The sequence below is a fragment of the Falco biarmicus genome, chromosome 4 (genome assembly GCF_023638135.1).
Source record: "Falco biarmicus isolate bFalBia1 chromosome 4, bFalBia1.pri, whole genome shotgun sequence".
Lineage (NCBI taxonomy): Eukaryota > Metazoa > Chordata > Aves > Falconiformes > Falconidae > Falco > Falco biarmicus.
Genome location: NC_079291.1, coordinates 22180252 through 22198954, shown reverse-complemented (window position 1 = coordinate 22198954; position 18703 = coordinate 22180252). Strand labels below are relative to the sequence as shown.

The 18703-nt window shown below is 41.2% G+C and overlaps 1 protein-coding gene across 4 annotated transcripts in view; it reads right to left on the bottom strand.

Annotated features, from left to right (window-relative positions):
* Window positions 1-754: 754 nt before the first annotated feature.
* Window positions 755-18703, bottom strand: part of SUGCT (succinyl-CoA:glutarate-CoA transferase) — a 337967-nt gene continuing 320018 nt past the window's right edge. For 2 of the 4 annotated variants that reach the window (XM_056337265.1, XM_056337261.1), the window contains one exon: window positions 755-1092. In XM_056337265.1, coding sequence (XP_056193240.1) covers window positions 1009-1092 — 84 coding nt within the window. In that variant the 3' untranslated portion in view covers window positions 755-1008. Of the gene's footprint in view, window positions 1093-1592; window positions 1713-18703 lie in introns of all 4 variants that reach the window. The other 2 variants (XR_008821582.1, XR_008821583.1) reach the window with 2 other exon arrangements.

Genomic DNA, 18703 nt, shown 5'->3' with positions numbered 1-18703 from the left:
CACCATGTTTTAATCATGGGAGTGGGACTGAGTTAAAACTTTAGCACAGATTTTAACCTGTGTTTTCTCCATAGCAAAAGGTGCTTTGGATGGCAATTAGAGTCCGAGATAGGGATCGGTACCTACCGACAGAACAAGACTGAGAAGTCTGGCAGGTTCTGGTATTTGACATTCAGCATGTGGTTCATGTGGATCAATGTTTAATTAACAGTACCCTGGGCCTTTCTGAGTAAAATTACAAAAGACTATTCATAGTTTGTCTCTCAACCTTGGAATAGGCTTGTTTCATAACTGAAAAACTGTGCCAATTTCAGCTTATTTCTGCTAACATGCTGGGATTGTCATGACCATGCAATGTAATATAAAGACATATCGGTAATTTGGAATATTAGGGAACAGAAGTGAGTTTTGCAATGATTACTCTACCCATGATTTAAAACAGAGATGAACAAAGAGTTCATGACTGTTAATTCTGTTCCAAATCAATCAGATCAACCACCAATTTGTACATAATTGATCTTCTACTAAAATAACCATACAAGGCAGCTTTCTGCAAGTGGACAGTCTAGTATACAGATTTTTAAGGTTCTGCTTCCTTTCACTAACATTTTGTCTTTCTGGGGACAAACGTTTAGGCAATTACTGTAATTATGATAAGAACTCCATTTCCCATATGAAGTACAGAATATGAGTAGCCACACAGGACTGCATAATTACATTTACTTCCACCTCCCCCAAGAAAATCTTTCACTCAGACGGTATGAGATTGTTTATTTGATACATCAGTATTAAAATCATACAAACACACATGGAAGAAAGCTAGGAATTAAATTATGTCTTCTCTTAAAGTCCCATTAGGGGAGCTGAAGGGAGCAAAGAGAGGACAAAGTAATGTGAACTCAGTGTGAAGGAATGTAGCTAATGTTCCTTATCTGACCTCATGCTGAGCCACAGCACCACTGCGGAGCAGTTCTTCTATGGCATCATCCTCATACCCCAGCATGCCCTTCAGTATCTCCACTGTATGCTGTCCAACAAGCGGAGGTGGTTTCGGATGTGACACAGCAAATTCACTGTATCTGACACCTGGTCCTGTAAAAAAGAGCAGATAGGAGGGAAATTGTTTTCCAAAGTTACTGCCCATATTTATATTGAAGTGTCTCTGTTAAAGGAAAGCATCTCATTTTCACAGCAGTCTTACCACAGTCCTTATCAAAGAAATGTTATATTTTGGAATTACAGACTAAAATAATTCCAGTTCACAATAATGTACCAACAAGCTCATCCAAATGCAGAATTGCTGAATACTCACCCAACATTTAGAAAGTTTTCCCATTGCTCCCAGTGGTATGTATATTGGAATGCTCTGAGACTTATGTCACAGGTCTACCACTCCCTGCTACCCGAAGGACACAGGCAATGCCCAGCCCATGCAACAGGATGCGGTGCAGAAATCCCCACACCATCTACAACAGGAAGCAGCACAAGCATAAGAACACAATGGAATGTCATGTTAACACACTGTTACTGAAGCTGGAGCAGCACACCGAACGATGGGAAGCACCATCTCCAGTCAGCAACAGCTCAAGTACCTCAGCGGTGTGTTCCGTTACCCTGCAGCGATGTAAGACTGACACCATGCACAGCAGTGATATTCCCCAGCTTGGTTTAAATTTTCTATCAAAAACGTAGTTAGCAGCAGCAGCAAGAACCTGGCAAGAATAATTTCAAAGGTGGAAATCCCTTAGGGAAGCTAGCAATGACACAAAGATTTTATGTCTATTGTAGGTAGTCAGATCTCACTTTTAGCAAATCTGTAGTGAACTGAACAGAAATTTCAGTGTAGTTCCCAGTTCCCTGCAGACAAGTAGCTATACCATTACTACTAGTCTCAGAAGAGAGAATGACCCACAAATTTACTCTGGGATCAAAACTGGGGTATGCATTCATGCATAGAAAGACTGTTTTATAGAGAAATAGAATTTCCTGAATTGTCACAGTTGAAACCTTCAATACAAAATTCAACAACATTTGATGCTTCGGACAACTGGCAAAAGGATTCCTCTATTCATATGGTCATTATTATGTCATCCAAAAGAATTTAGAGAAGAAGTTACATTGTAGTCTTTGTCTATGACACTATAGCTGTACTTAGAAATGCAAAGAAAAAAATGGAGCATTTTAATAGACAGAACAGTGTTTGACATTTCTGATGAAACAGATTTATCAACCAGCAAGGGAAGTGAATCACAGCAAGAAGTCATTCTATAAAGGCATGAGTGGGGAAGTTCACTACCTGACATTCCTACTTATTTGAGGAGACCTGCTGACAAAGGTCATGCAGCATGCCAAAATAAGCTGGTTTTTTCAACAGACTTCAGAGAATCATAGAACAGTTTGGGCTGGAAGAGACCTTAAAGATCTTCTAGTTCCAATCCCTCTGCCATGGGCAGGGACAGCCTCCACTAGACCAGGGTGCTCACAGCCTCGTCCAACCTGACCTTGGACGCTTGCAGGGATGGGACAGACACAGCTTCTCTGGGCAACGTGTGCCAGTGCCTCACCACTCACAGGAAAGAATTTCTTCCTAACAGCTAATCTAAATCTACCCTCTTTCAGTTCAAAGCCATTATCCCTTGTCCTATCACAACAGAACCTGCTAAAAAGTCCCTCTCCAGCTTTCTTAAAGCCCCGTTTATGTGGTTATAAGGTCTCCCTGGAGCCTTCTCTTCTCCAGGCTGAACAATCCCAACTCTCCCAGCCTGTCTGCATAGGAGAGGTGCTCCAGCCTTCTGGTCATCTTTGTGGCGCTCCTCTGGACTCGCTCCAGCAGGTCTATGTCCTTTTTATGTTGGGGGCCCCAGAACTGAATGCAGCACTCCATGTGGTGTCCCATGAAAGTGGAGTAGAGGGGGGGGGGAATCACTTCCCTCAGCCTGCTGGTCACACTGCTTTTGAGTTAGCCCAGGATACGGTCGGCTTTCTGGGCTGTAAGCACACATCGCCAGGTCATGTTGAGCTTCTTGTCAAACAGTACCCCCAGGTCTTTGTCCCCAGGGTTTCTCTCAGTCTGCTCCCCACCCAGCCTGTGTTGATGCCAGGGGTTGCCCCAACCCACATGCAGGACCTTGCACTTGGCCTTGTTGAGCTTCATGAGGTTTGCATCTTTTCTCCATTAACTGTAATCAAATGGTTAATATGATAAATATATCCACCTCCAACCAGGACAAAATAAGATAAAGGGTGGTTAGAAAAACAGGGTTTGACAAGCTGATTTGGTACATTTCTGATGAATATGCTTCTGGAAGAGGTCAGGCATGGTTCCTATATTTAAAGAGGAAGGGTAGAACTGTGGAACTGCAGACCAAACCATTTAACTTCAAGTTCCATTAAATACTGGAATATGTAATCACAGTAAAAGTACTCAGGAGATGAGTAACAGCTAGCATGTATCTATCAAGAACAAACAGTGTATGCTTGACCACTCTTCTTTCTACCAGAAGATCTGAAGGTGAGATACATCCTACCTAACTTAAGCTGAACAGCCTAGATAGAGATGTTTAGTTGATTAGACTGCCTTTGGTTTCACTGCATATGAAAAGACACACTTACACTGCAGTTATTTTGCAGCACTGGTAAATGACTGAACCTGGCCAGATAAATTGTGATCACCTATATTTCTCCATAAAGCAGAGGGTAGACAAGTACCTTAGATGCAGACCTCTACCACCCAGACATCTGAAGTCAAGTGAGATGGCCCTCCAACCACTAGGAACTTCCGGATCAAGATCTGATTTTCAGAAAGAAAATTCTCTGTTTTCCATAAACTCAGTAAAGAAATACAGTCTACGTAAATCTGAAGCCAGGTGCAACACTGAGAGGGAAGTCCTATTCAGAAAAATGCCACCTGGGATCTTCTAAAACAAAAGTTTTCAAGTGGGCTCCAGGGGAATCAGTTTAGGATGAAGGACTAATCAGTATATTTTTAGTGGGTTGGCTGATAGAACTCAGATCATACCTGCTCAGGTTTCTGAGGACTTCAAGTTAAAACAGACTGTGAAGCAGATTTCACAATGGCCTGGCTACACTGGACAAATGGTCTGATAGAACAGGGTAAAATTCAGTAATGTCAAGGGGAAGGAACTACATTTAATTATATAAGTACAAGGCAGGGGACAAATAGCAATGCAGGAATAGCTAGGGGTTATTCTGGATCACAAAGTGAAGATGAGTCAACGACATCATGCTGTTGCAAAAAAAGCAAGCGTCACACAGGGATGTACAAACAAGAGAGAAGCCTGCAGGACACGTGAAATAATCTTTTTGCTCTAGTTAGAGCTGGCAGGTCACAGCTGGAGCAGTATCTGGTGTGGGGCCCCTACTGCACAGTCATCTGGGACACCTGAGGAGGTTCTACAGGACAGCAACCAAAATGATCAGAGAAAACATGACAGACAACAAAGTGGGGTCACAGACCTAAAGAGAAAGGCCAGGGGAAAAATGTCTTCAAATTTGTCTTAAAAAAATGTAAAGAATAACTGTCATCAACAACAACAAAAAACCACCCCAAAAATCTATGTGACCTTTCTGCAAGGAGGAAGTAAATCCTTTTTCATGTCCATGATGAATGAGAAACAATTAATGTAAATTGCAACAAAGCAAATTGAAGTTATGTACTAGAAAATAAACCTTTACAATTGTAGGGGTAGCAAAATGCTTCAACAGGCCATGCAAGGAGGCTGTGGAGTTCTTATCAAAATCAGGTCTTTAGGAACAAGAATTATTATAGTATAGCTGATCCTATGGCTGATCCCTGGGGCTTTCTGATGGATTAGGTGATCTCTTACAGTCCCTTTCACCCACTAATATTCATGGAACCTAAGAAACAGCTCACATCAGGGATAACTCTTCTATTTAACAACTTCACTGTTAACTTATTCCTCTAATTCTACTCACTTGGAACACAGCTGAATTTTCAGACTAAATCTCAACTGAGAGATCAGAACATTTTACAGGGACAGGTGGCATTACTAGGCTATATTTGTATTATTTCCTCTTCCTAGGACTGACTGAGGGCTGAACTGGTGCTAGCTTCTGAAGACAATTTCAGAGTAAAAATGCCCCTTAGAGATTTATTAATCTAGAGATTCAATGTAGCCACAAAATTGTTAGGCGATTTCTGTTTAAAAATATAATAATATATAGATATAAAGCAATCTTATTTCAGATGTGTGTATCTGAGAACTCTTTATACTGAGAAATCAGCAAACCCTCAAAGGAACTAGTTCAGTAGCTGTACACTTTTCACTTACCGGGGGCAAATTTTTGCTGGTATAAAAATTGTGTATCTCAAACCCTGAGAGTTTTTGCAGTGATATCAAAAGACATAAAATATAACCTCTAATGAGAGAAAACCAAAACTGTCATTAAGTGTACAACAGGCATAAAATGCTTCACACTTCCCAAAGAAAATTAATCTTACAAACTAAAGCACGCTAGAAAATTGCACAGCAATTATAAGACCAGTGTCTTTCTTGAGCTTTTATTGTTTGATGCATAATTCATCACGCTACTTTTCACTTTGATAGAGTTATAAAGTTATCTACATTCATTCAAAGGAGCTACTTGCTAATGATCCATCATTAGCGATTCTCTGTTCTTTCCTTGTGTAACTTCTACTTGGCTTCTGTGTCAATTAGGAGGGTGCAAAGCTTGCCAGTCAGGCTTCAGCAATCCCACGCTCCTACTGAACAACGCTCCCAGAGAGCAACCAGCAGAATGCTATGCAAATGCTAATTAAACACAACTGCCTTATGAGGAAACCATCCCTTGAGGCAGAGAGAGGTGAACTGCTTTAATTAAGGTCAGAAGCATTTGTATGTGGGTGAGTTACAGGGAGCCTTGCAGATGAAAACAGGCCTTTGCTTGGGTAGAAGCAGGGTTACTGGTTGAAGGACTTAAGACAGCAGTCACCTGTGCATCCTGGTTTTAAGCAGGACACTATACTCAGTTCAGCCATGAAGTTAAGGCAACACATATGACTACCTGAAAAAAGCAGCAGAGGACTGAGTGTAGCTGTGATTTACCTTTGTCCCATTAAATTAAAAGGAGCCTGCTTCTCTTTTTGCTTTATCACTGCCAGTAAAGCAAGGAGCTCTTTCACCAAATTTAAATCATCTTTTATCATTATGACTTTGGCACATTGCTAAAATACATACTGCGCACACTACATAACATACATGAGCTAATGCAACAATAAATTAAAATTTGTGTCAGTTGCAACCATAATGACAACTGTGCCAAGATATATTGAAGACTTCCCCAGTACTTGAACTCAACAACATCATCATAAATTCTATTTCATTAGTGCTTATCTACTACAGTATTGCTAGGCAAAGTCAGTTTTACTCTACAAGTAGCAGAAATTAAAGTTGGATTTGAATGATAAAGGTGCAAAGCAAAGTATCTAGAAGTGGATAAAGGCAATAATCTTTGCTTTGTCCTGACAAACAGCAGTCCTGCAGCATTGTGCAGCAGCCACTGGATAACACTCTTTCTACAGCACAGGTTAGAGCATATTGAAGCAATCTAACTCTCGAAGCATGTAGAGGGAATCAGGCGTGGGGACAGCCAAGTTCAGGGAAAAGTCGTGATTATTTGTTATTATTCAAGTGGGACCAGGAAACAAAAGGGGAAGTTTGAACTAATGCATGGGTATACATTGCTGCTTGCAACCTATCAACTACATTTGCAAAAAAGAGCAATGAGAAACCCAACACCACGCATTAAGTTAATCCTACCCCAGCTCACACCGTAGTTCCTATACACGTATGAATCACATGAAAGCAAAGTATACTGTGTGTGTGTGGCAAGGTTTTGGTAGCAGGGGGACTACAGGCAGAAATTGGTTCTTCTGTGAGAAGCTGCTGGAAGCTTCCCCCATGCCTGATAGAGCCAATGCCAGCCAGCTCCAAGATAGACCCACCGCCGGCCAAGGCTGAGCCCACTGGCAACAGGGGCAGTGCCTCTGGGGTAATGGATTTAAGACAGGGAAAAAGTTACTACGCATCAACTGCAGCTGGACAGAGGAGTGAGACTGTGTGAGAGCAGCAGCCCTGGTGCCCCCCGGGTCAGCACAGGAGCAGGCAGGAGGGGCTCCAAGTGCCGGAGCTGAGGTTCCCTGGCAGCCTGTGGTGAAGCCCCCAGCGAGGCAGGCTGTGCCCGCCGCCCATGGAGCCCACGGGGGAGCAGATCCCCACCTGCAGCCCAGGGAGGACCCCAGGCCAGGGCAGGGGGATGCCCAAAGGAGGCTGTGACCCCCTGGGCATCCTGCGCTGGAGCCAGCTCCTGGCAGGGCCTGTGGCCCCATGGAGAAAGGAGCCCGGGCTGGGGCAGGTTTGCTGGCAGGGCTCATGCCCCTGGCGGGGACCCACACTGGAACAGTCTGTGCCTGAAGGACAGCAGCCTGTGGGAAGGGCTCACACTGGGAGATGGTTCCCCGTGAACTTCTCCATGGGAGGGACCCCACACTGGGGCAGGGGAAGACTGTGAGGAGTCCTGCCCCTGTGGAGGAAGGAGTGGCAGAGACAACATGTGATGAACTGACTGCAACCCCCCTGTCCCTCTGTGCATCTGCGTGGGAAGAGGCAGAGAAAATCAGGAGTTAAATTAAGCCTGGGAAGAAGGAAGGGGCAGGGGAAAGATGCATTTAAGATTTTGTTTTATTACTCATTACCCTATTCTGATTTGATTGGTAAAAAAATAAATTATTACTTCCCCAAGTCAAATTTGTTTTGTCCATGATGGATGGTAACTAGTGAGTGGTCAGTCACACTGTCCTTATCTCAACCCATCAGCTTTTTGTTGTATTTTTTCTCCCTCTCTCCAGCTGAGGAGGAGAATGATAGAGCAGCTTGGGTGAGCAACTGGCATCCAGCCAGGGTCAACCCACCACACAAACCAAATGCTTGTGCCTCTTCCGATAACATGGCCTTACTACATAAGAGTTTTGCGGTTCCAATGAAATATCATAAACAGTCAACAGAGACGGCCCAGATCCAATACATTTGCACCCATATCCCATACACACTACAGGTCAAGTGTTTGGAGCATGCAATCAGCTGGTTATGACACTGGCCTAAAGGAGGGTCAGCAGGAAACAAGCAGTGACTTTTAAGGCAATAAAAAGGAAAACAATAAAGAATAAGTCAGCAAGAGGGGCTTCATGGCTACCATGAAAGATATTTGGATGTTAGAAATGGTGTGCACAGTGTTATGTTACCCGGATTAGACCAAGGAGATTTCATTTTGAGTGTCTAGTCTCTCCCTCATGGTTGTAGCCATGACTTTTGTCAATCCATTATTCACAGTACAGCCCAGCCTGGCTACGCTGCCTTTACACCAGGCTACTTCCTCTTGATGAAACACAAAGGAAAAAAGCACACAAATGAAAAAAAAAACAAACCCAAACCAAAAAACTCATTTTAAAAGTCCTGCTAGTACAAGTAGTGCACACAGGCTTCAAGGGAATCTCCAAAATGGACAATCCTCTCTGTCTTAAGTGCGGAACTCCCACATTTTTCTATTTAGTGCCACAGATCTGAAAGTTTGCGAGCTTGGGGGTCTTTTCAGGAATCTAATCACTTTTGCATGACATTAGAGCTGGTGATTTACCTTTTAAGTACAACTCAGATTGGAAAAAAACCCCACAATTAAGGAGATAATATTCAATGTCCTGCTCCTCCTTCCCTTGTTGCAGCATCCACTTCCTCCCCCACTTAGAGCACAGCCACACAAAGTGTTCATTTGGCATCCAGCACAGTTGAGAGGGTGGAAAACTTTGGCAAGATGAATAGGATGAGTAACTGAGAGCAGAGAAGATGGATAAATTTTTTCAAATGGTATTAAAAAAAAGCAAACCTTGTTCCAGGTGCCATACAAACTGATATAAATAAACCAGTAAACAGTAGCAGTAAACAGTAAAATCAATAGGGCAGTAAACAATATCAATACTAGAAATATCTACAAGCCATTCATTTATCTCATTTGGCCAGTGCTGACTTCCATGGCAGAGCCATAAGGACCATTCAACATCACAAGAGTTGAGAATGTAAAAACTGAAGCATTTTGAGGGGAATGAGTTGACAGGCAGAGCATAAACATAGTTTATGTGTGATAGCTATAGATGGGTGCCTAAAAATCAGTCCACTTTTAAACCCACGCTCAGGCATTCAATGCATCCATTATATAATTCTTAAAACCTTTTGCCAAGTATATTTATAAAAGTACTTTCTTACCTGAAGCTGCATATATAGAAATGCATTAAAAATCATCTTATGTATTTTCTATCAACCAACATCCTGGATATAATCAGTGTAAATACCACTCAACATTTACATAATGCTTTACATTTTCAAAGTGTCACCATACTGACTGTACCTAATTAATCTTGTATGACTGCTGGAGTAAAGGAAATCATTTGTCAGTCACTCTAGTTGCATATTTGAGAGTAATCCTGCATAATTACACCATTCAAATAACGCAATTTTGTGAGAGGACTCTTGGCACCAAAAAGCTTTAAGAAAGCTGTGGTAAGGTGGTGTCTACTGCTTCCCACGTGTATCACCTCACAATACTGAAAATTTAGCCTAACTTTTTGTACAGACTCACATGGTCCCACTCTTTCCTAAACCCCCCAAAGACCTCAAGAGAAGATTCAAAGAAAGACAGGAAGGAAGATGACTAGTAAGAATACCCAGAAGCAGCAATTTTAAAGAACCATAAATTCCCTAGGTAATAATCTGTAGCTTCATTTCCTAAGGAAACAAGTTTACGTGTCTGTGCTGTCTTTTTAATCATCTGTTTGTCTGCCCTGTCCCACCACACACAGTAACTTCTGAACCTGTCAATCCTCACAAAAGTGTAGAAATGCCAAGGAAAATTAAGTTCTTACCAGTGTTGTGAAAATTGGCAACTGCTGAAGGACAGATGCCCAAATTAGTGCCCTGATGACATTAAAAACAACGAGAACACAGCTGTTATATATTCTGTTTGGCTACAAATAGCTCACTAGTAAGCACAGACACAGCTTTGTAAGTCACATAGCATGTACTGTCCTTCACTGGGGAGATGGGCACAGGGGATGTAAGGGAAGTACAGGTTATCTTAAGGATTACATATAAGGCTTACAAAGGATGTGAGTCTGAAGGAAAACAATATTTAGTTCCAGTGTTCATGGAACTTCTAGGCACCTTTTCTACAGCACCGTGGATGGTGTATTCAGGCTGCGCAAGACCAAGGCAAGGAAGCTAGAGACTCCTAGTTTAATATAAATTGTTCTTGCAGGAAGGAGCTGAAGAAGCAGATGGCAAAGGAGGGTAACTGGGAGAAGCCCTGTATAAACTCCAAAAGGCAAAACCTACAGAGGCAAGCCTAAACTACTGAAAATCCAAGCTAAAAACATAATTTGTCTCAAGTCATAATCTAATCAATACAAAACTCAATATACAATCCCACCACAGGATGCGGGTTAACCACAGGATGTGTACCTAATGCAGAAATTACGGGGTGAGCCCGAGCAATGCAGGAGGTCGGACTATATGATCTTAATGGTTATTTCTGGGCATAAAACGAGGTTTTCTGAAATGCCCATAAGCAAAACTGCTTCCACACAACAGGGCTGGGGTTAAGATGGCCTACCTGAACCTCCTCTGATACTTAGGAGGTCAAGCCACATATTGTTTCATGTAGTCATCTTTACTGTAAACACAGAGGCCTTAATTACCGTCTCTTAAGGAGACTAATTAGTGAGAAGTGTGCTCCTAGTACGGAACAAGAAAAATCAAAATTCTAATTGAAATGAGCCTCTTGTAAGGACACAGAATTGCCTAGTTGCAACACGCTCACATGATCCTGGAAGCTGAATCATGCCCCCAGCTGTGCAGGAAGGCAAGAAGCTCCTCGGGGCCCTCCTAGTGAGCCTGGTGAAAACTATTTCCAAGTCCCATGCCTTGTGGTTAGTGTGACCCTGCATGTTGGAATAAGACACACTAGGCAACCCAGAAAGTGTCTGTATCTCCTCAGTACACCAATTTGTCCTTTCCTGTGTCCTGTCTCCAGCTACAAGTTAGATTCCTTGGCTCTTCAGAGACCCCAAAAGTAATCCTCTTGGCCAGCTGTGCATCATCAGAGTGGGAGCAGATGAGCTCTTCATTACTCTTTAGGCAACCAGCTGAAGTCTGGACACCTGAAGGTGATTCTAGTCTTTTAATTCAGGGATGCAAGACAACGTGCACTGAGGAACATACACAGCCTGGTCCTAAGGCTAGGTATCATTTTCTCCGAAACCCTTACTCACTAAAGTGGCACTCTTCCAGGGCAGGAGGCTTTAAGCTTCTTCCAAATAACTGGTAAGAATAACTAAAAATTAAAAACCTTTGGGCCTTCTTTAAACACAAAGCTGAAAGAATATTCAAAACATTCTCTTAAGCAACTTTTGAAAATGTGTTTATCACTCCCAAACACCCTGACAAAGTTCATGAGTCTGTTCTTCTGGCTCCTAAGGAATTTTTTTTCTGTGGCCTGTCCTTAAAGTCTTTCTCTAATTATTTTTGTACCCTTCTATAAGCATGGGCATCAGAACAGGGCACAGATTATTGCACAGAAGAAAAAGCATTTTTCTACATCCCTTTTTTATACCTCTAAAGAGCAGACCAGCTCTTTTCAGTACACTTTATAATGGGAATTTATATTAAGATGACTATTTGTGATGGCTCCAACCATCCTTTCCTAAGTCTCTTTACAAAACCAGAGGCATCTGTTCTGCAGGTCTTCCTGGCATTCCTGTATGGTGGTGTTAAAACACACCATAACAGCTCCTTTGGCAGGAATAGTTGGTAGCCAAGACAGAAAATGAGCTGGGTGGCAAATGGTTAATGGCAGAAGCAGTCTATCACATTGCTTTACTTTAGTTCCCTAACCTCAGCACAACCCATCTGTATATTAGTACAGATGATTTATTAATTTATTTAGGATGATTAATGTCTTACTGCATTCATCTTAGCCTGTTAAGAAAAAGAAACCGAGAAACTAAAGCCTTTTTCAGTCCACCTGTAGCAGAACTATTTTCAATCGCTTCTTAAGACTTCTATATCGACTAATTTTTCCTCAATGATCCCTTGTTTTGGCCAAACGATTAAGTCTCAGAAGGGCTGTACTGTTACAAAAAAACAAATATCAGACGTTGTTAGATGTCAAATCGTGTGGGTGTCAGGTGCTGTATGCATATTGCCACAAATATTCTACCCATCTTTAGACTGCTCCTCTGTGGCTCAAATACACAGGCATATAAACCTTCACATTTGGAAAATTCAACAGTCAGTTGATAGTTTCTTGCCTGGTTAGTGACCCACACCAAGTAAGTATCTGCTGAGTGAGTATTAAAATAATGGAAAAAGCCATCAGCTGCAGCACAGCCAAGGAAATTCTGGTGGTTGAAATTCTTCAGTACAGACAACAGCCAGGTAACTCTGAGTTTGAGCACCATGGAAATATTTGGAACTTGATTCTCAAGCAAGGCATCTGTGATTAAGTAGGGCTGAGCACTATGCACAGCCTGATCATTCTTTCAAAAGCTCTCCCACTCCACCCTCCATTTACTTCTGCTGTCCCTTGTGCAGCAGAATGAGGCCAGTTCCAGTGCACAGGGACTTTCCCTGGCAAAGGAAGATGGGAAGAGATTTGATACTTTGTTTTGGATTACGTGAAGAGCTGCAAATTACATTTTTAGCTCTTTTTGGGTAAGGTGCCCAGACTCCTTGAGGCATAGGCTACTAAAAATGCTGGCTGAGTTTTGAAAAGCACTGTGCAATCTGGGACAACTCTGTTTTTGAGTGTCATACTTGAGACGTCTTTAAAGGGGCCCAGTTTCCAGAAAAAGCTGGGGACATCTGAGAGTCTTTCTCTTTCAGGACGTCTCAATTTGACTGTTCAGAGACATCTGGTATTCAAAGTAGACAAGAAGAGTGAGTATCCCTTCATTGAGGAGGGGAAAGCAAAAATCTAGACTTATAACTCTTTTCAGCCACTTATTTTTTCCTATTTCCTATTTAAAGGCAATCATCAGGTTAAGTTTAAGTTCTTTAAAGGGAAACAGAGTGCTTAAATTGGAGCCTGGGAGTGGGACTAGAGAGAGGGCATGCTGCAGATTAGGCTGTTTTTTCCCCTACCGATTTAAGTGATAAATTGATCAATTCTGTTTCAGTGTGAAGGACTGGAACAGCTTTTTGGCTTTCCATTGTCTGCTGCCAATCCCTGACATGTGATATTCAGCTCATCGACTTGCAAACATCAAAGCAGTATGGGGCAGGAGAAACAGTCGTTTCAAACCGAGCAGCCTCCAGTTTGGGTTTTGGTTGCGCGGGAATGCCCATATGAGTTTGTGTATGTCAGTTAAGTATAGGCTGGTTCTGTATCTAAGTTCTTGTGGTTTCTAACATTTGCCAGCCTTTACTCCATCAGAAGGATTCCAGTGTTGCATTCTACCCTACAATGGACAGAAGAGTCAGAAATCATCTCTCCTCACCCACAAAGACTAGAGTAGAATTAAGAAACAGAAATTAAAGTCAGACACACCCATGAAGAGGAATGAGGCACAAGGTTAGGAAGCCATCCAAAGCTCAGTTGCCTATCCCCTTACTAAACTAAACTAAGAAGTCTCTTTTTGCTCAAGAAGGCAGCTGAAAAGCTGGGGAACAAAAATTAAAATCAGATTGAAACCAGCCATGCCTAAGCAATATCCCATCTTAAATGTGCACAGATCACTTTCATTAAAATATTTCCCCATTCTCTCTTTTTCCACCTCCTAATACTTTGGCTGTTTCCTTTAGCTCCCCTTTAAACTGCAAAGCAAAATGCTTTAACTGACATGGTTTGTAATTTTGAAGCCCCAATCTTAAGCAGCAGGTGCTTAGTTTTAATAGAATTTTTCCATCCCTGAATGTCTGGGAGCATCAGTAGCACCTCCCTCCTACACAGCCTCTCACCTTTGATCCTTTGCCATTTGTACTTGTGGGATTTCATTTACCGTGTTTCTTCTGCTTTCTATAATCTGCTTTTTCACTGGAAACCCTTCAACCTCTCCTCTCCTTTCTTTTACCTCTTATGATTGGTAAGTGCTGTCTCCTAAAAGTTCTTACAAAATATGAAGGGCCTTGCTGCCTCTGGCCCTGCTATCTCTGGCCTCATTTTCAGCAGCACTGTGTCACCTTTACATTGCACTGACAATTTTAAAGGGGTTTAGAGTGGCTGTAAATATTTGCATCACAAGAACAATTATATTTTAATTGCCAGAGGTCCTAGGGCTTCTCTGCCCACATAAAAACCTGGAACCAAAATAACAGTTGTTTTACTTCATACAATTAGTTATTTTGAAGCAAGTCTGTGTGTGGGCACTTTTGTTCCATACTAACAGTTTTTGTTTCCATTTAATTTTAGCTTTTTGGTTAATCTGATTTTAGTTAATTTTCTCTTACAATTTCCTATGTTGAGTTAATGTAAATGGTTTTGTACAGGCATAACCTCAAGCAAAATCCAAGGGAAAAGCATCCACACTCAGTTTGCAATGACACACCTAAAAGCATGGATTAAAGGTAGCTGTGTCAACTCCAGTTTGAGGAAAAATTGGGATTCACCTCCTAACATTAGGATTAGAGATACTGTAGTGAATGCCTGCTCTGCCTTGGTGCTGGTAGATTGCTCCCAAACACAGTACATAAGTACAGTTTATCAAAGTCTAATCATCAGTTGTTTTTTATATCCAGAAATGCATCTCCCCAGTTTGTGTGTTGGTCAGTCTCCCAAGTGTATTTGTATTTGGCCATTAAAGAAAAGTTTCTTTTTATCTTTTTTTGCCTTTCTATTGCTTATCAGATACACATGCATACTGGTGCATAGTTCTTGCTCAAAAAGCAATGACATGCTTGCAGAAATGACCACAACTTATTCCCTAATAACTTGACATGAATTTGACTAAAAACTCTGCCTTTTCAAATATGAAGCCACACTGTGCAGCAGTAAATCACAAGGGCTCACGCAGCTTACTCATAACTAAAGTTTAATTGAGTTTTCCGTTCTTAACGAGGCAACTCAATTCCAGAAAGTCATACCAGCCACTTCCTTAATCCACAAAGCTCAGAGGCTATCTTCTGCACTGACAGCATGCAAAAATGTTTAATGCTAACACAAATACCTTTCATAGATTACTGTGATTCTCAGGCTGATTTCTAAGCCAGCTGTTCTCTGCCTGATTCAATGTGCAGATTTAATTTTAAAACACAGAATATTCCCTGGTTACCTGCCATATAACTAGATCTTACAGGTGTAGGGCATGTTTGTAACGCTTGTTCATCCACTTGCAGGAAGAAAAATCATAAAACAAAATACTTTGTGTAGCCTTCCTGGATTCTAATGTCTTCTCCCCAACTTTCAGATACTGTATCAGATGAAGAATGCCAGGAATTACTTCATGCTTTATATATGTACCTGTTACAGATTATATTCATTAATTTCAAAGCCAGCTGCTATTTTTGCTTAAAGTAATCCTTGATGGTACACTTGAAAAAAATAATATATATATACACTTACATATATATATATATATATAAAAGAACTCCTTGCTATGACACATAACCTACCTTTCTTATAGATCTATTACTGCTTTGCTCTTTTTCACATAAGTAGGGTAACTAACTTCCTGCTCTTCCTGGGGCTTATTCTCTGTAGAGCAAATTTGAAAAACAAGTAACACCAAAAGAAAATTACAAAAATATAAGAAACTCAGCAGAAGAAACTAATAATCATCTAATAGTAAGGTCAACCGTAGTACAGGCTGCATAGCTGGGAATCCAAACAGTCGGATTTGGCTCCTTGCTCTATCACCAATCAATTCTGTGATCACAGGCAAATCATGTTCCCTTGCCATATCCTTATATTTCCTGTACAGTTGTGTTAGCCTTCCCTTTTTAGATTATAAAACATTAGGGACTGGAGTTGTCTTTTGCTATTTGTTTATACAGTGTCTGACACAACGAGCCCCACTTTGTATTGGAATGAAATACAAATAATAATTTTCTGATATCCTGTCTCCTAGAGCTGCTTCAGAGGAATACGAACCACTGTCCCAAGTTCTATCTGATAAATTGTGCATTACTCTGTTGTGGGAGAGGTTTCTTTCTAATCTGAAATCCATCTGTCTTACTGTGCTGCAAGTGATAGTTTCTGGGCAGAGAGCATACTAATTGCAGGATTAAACTCTTAGCTAACTCTTGGGTGGAAACTCTTTCCCATAATGTGGTAGAAAACACATGTTGGTTTCTGTCTGCAGACCCTTGAACATCATAGCCCTGATTTCAACTGGGATATTTAGGTTCTCTACTGAACTATGTCTGTGCAATATAATTCAATTAAAATTAAATAATAACTAGCCATCAAAAAGTATTATTGAGATTTTAGTGGCTCCAGTACTGCTTAGCCTGATTTAGTTCTTCTTTGAAGGCAGACAATTGTGCTGAATGTGATGAATTCTGCACCTTTTCCAAATAATTAGCACAGAAACTGAGAGCTGAAAAAATTAACTATAATTTTGGTCAAGTGTCTTAGTATTGTAAACACACAGAGGTTTGAAACTTTTTAAATCTAAAGTACATATTTGCATGTAACATTTTGTAATAATATCTCCTATTTCCATAGATGTGCATGTGATTTATTATTCACTGAGGTGAATGGCTGGCATTATTGATGCGACACAGACCCTACTGGCAAGCTGCAAGAAACAGCTGGCCCCCAACATCTTTTGTTCCCATGGGTACATAGAAGACTGCCAGACACAAATGTAGAGGAAATCTTTTAGAAATTATTCTGCATACATCTCATCTTCTTAGGGCTCTCCAGTCAAAAGCCATCTTGCTAACAAAATACTAAACTTCCTATATTGTTAAAATGTACTGAAAATGCTGGAGAGATCACACTTTTCAAGAAAAGCCAGATTGTTAGATGAACTTACTTGTTTTAATATAATTGTTATGGTTGTGGTTGCAGTGCATCCATGAGAATCACAGACAGTACCACTCAACCCAGAGCTCTCCACTATATTTTGCAACATTTGAACAAATTCCCATGCCAGAAAGCATTAGTAAACCTAAGAGCAGAGTTAGCTGGGTGAAGGAGGTGAATGGAGAAGGGTGAGCTATGCAGTGGACTGCAGCAATAGATGTTTTTTATACTCAGGAGTTCAGAAAATAGATTTGTGTTTGAGAAAACACAAGTCTTCTAAAGCACGGGATTAAGGATTCTAAAGCAGAAGCAAAGGATGGGAATTCTTCTCCTCCTACCACTTTCTAACTTCTCCCTACCCTTACCCTAAGGTGGCCTAAACAACCTCTTGTCACCACAGTGAGGTCTGCCTTCCCAACAGCTATTTCCGTATTTCTCTGCTTGGCACTATTCTTTGTTCCCCATTGCCAATAATGACACGTGAGCAAACCTTCTACCTTTCACAGAGACTATGAAAGAGACATAAAAGCAGAAAAACACCCACAGAGGCTCAGCAGACTAGACTGCTCTCTGGAAATGGTCAAAAGTAGATGCTCTTGAAGGAGTACGAGAATACAGCAGGAACATCCAACATTTCCCCACAATACTTTCCCACCCTCTAACAATTTGCCATCCAGTTCCAGTATCCCACCCTCCTTTTATGCATACTCCCCTGTTCTTCCCAAATCTTTCTCCCTAGTCTCCTATTAACCAACGCCTACTCTAACATCCTGAGGATAATCACCACAATGAACTTAATACACTGTGAGATAATATATCCCATGTAGCTCAATTACTCATCAGCCTTCAATGCTCTTTCTTGTTCCCAAAGCCCACAGCTCCCCACAGCACTTTCCATTGAACCCTAAGCCCTATTCTTCCTCAGTCCTTCTCCCACTCCTTCTCCAAAACCTTCTACTGACCTCAAATATTGAATACTCTGGATTCTTGATATTCTTCACTGTTCACATTTTTCCAGTTCCTTCATTAATCAGTATACTCCCTCATCGATTTCTTATATAAGCTGACCAGTTGCACATTGTACAGTGAAAGCAATAATTGAGACAGAGGGAAAGATTAGCAAGCGCTTCGGACCAAGTAGAACATATTTGCTGAATTCTTCCTCTGTATTTGTTAGATCTCTGCAGCTGGGATTTATCCTTAATGATAAGCCAAGTAACCCCACTTCGCAGCATGCACTGCAATTGACATATTTTAAGCAGGTGTGGGAAAATTCAGCAAAGCACTAACGACTCCCTAAAAGTGCTAGCAGAATCTGAATTCATGCTGAAAGATGTAATGCCAATTTAATACATAAGGCGAATTTTTCTAATTTCTGTGTCTGGGTTATCCAGTCTTCTTAGAGGCCAACCACAAACCAAACTAAAAACAGATTCAAATAAAAAAATCAAATAGGGTGGACTTATTTAATTTTACATTATTTAGAACTTTCAGTGGAACTATGTCATTTATGTATATGCAACAGCATTTTAGGGTACCACAGACTTCTGCATCGGGTGTGAGAAACAGCCTTTCTCATCAGAGAAATCCAAAAGCTGGGGGTTTGGGTGACTCAGAGGAAAGACACGGCCAGGGCATCTTTACTCATTCTCTT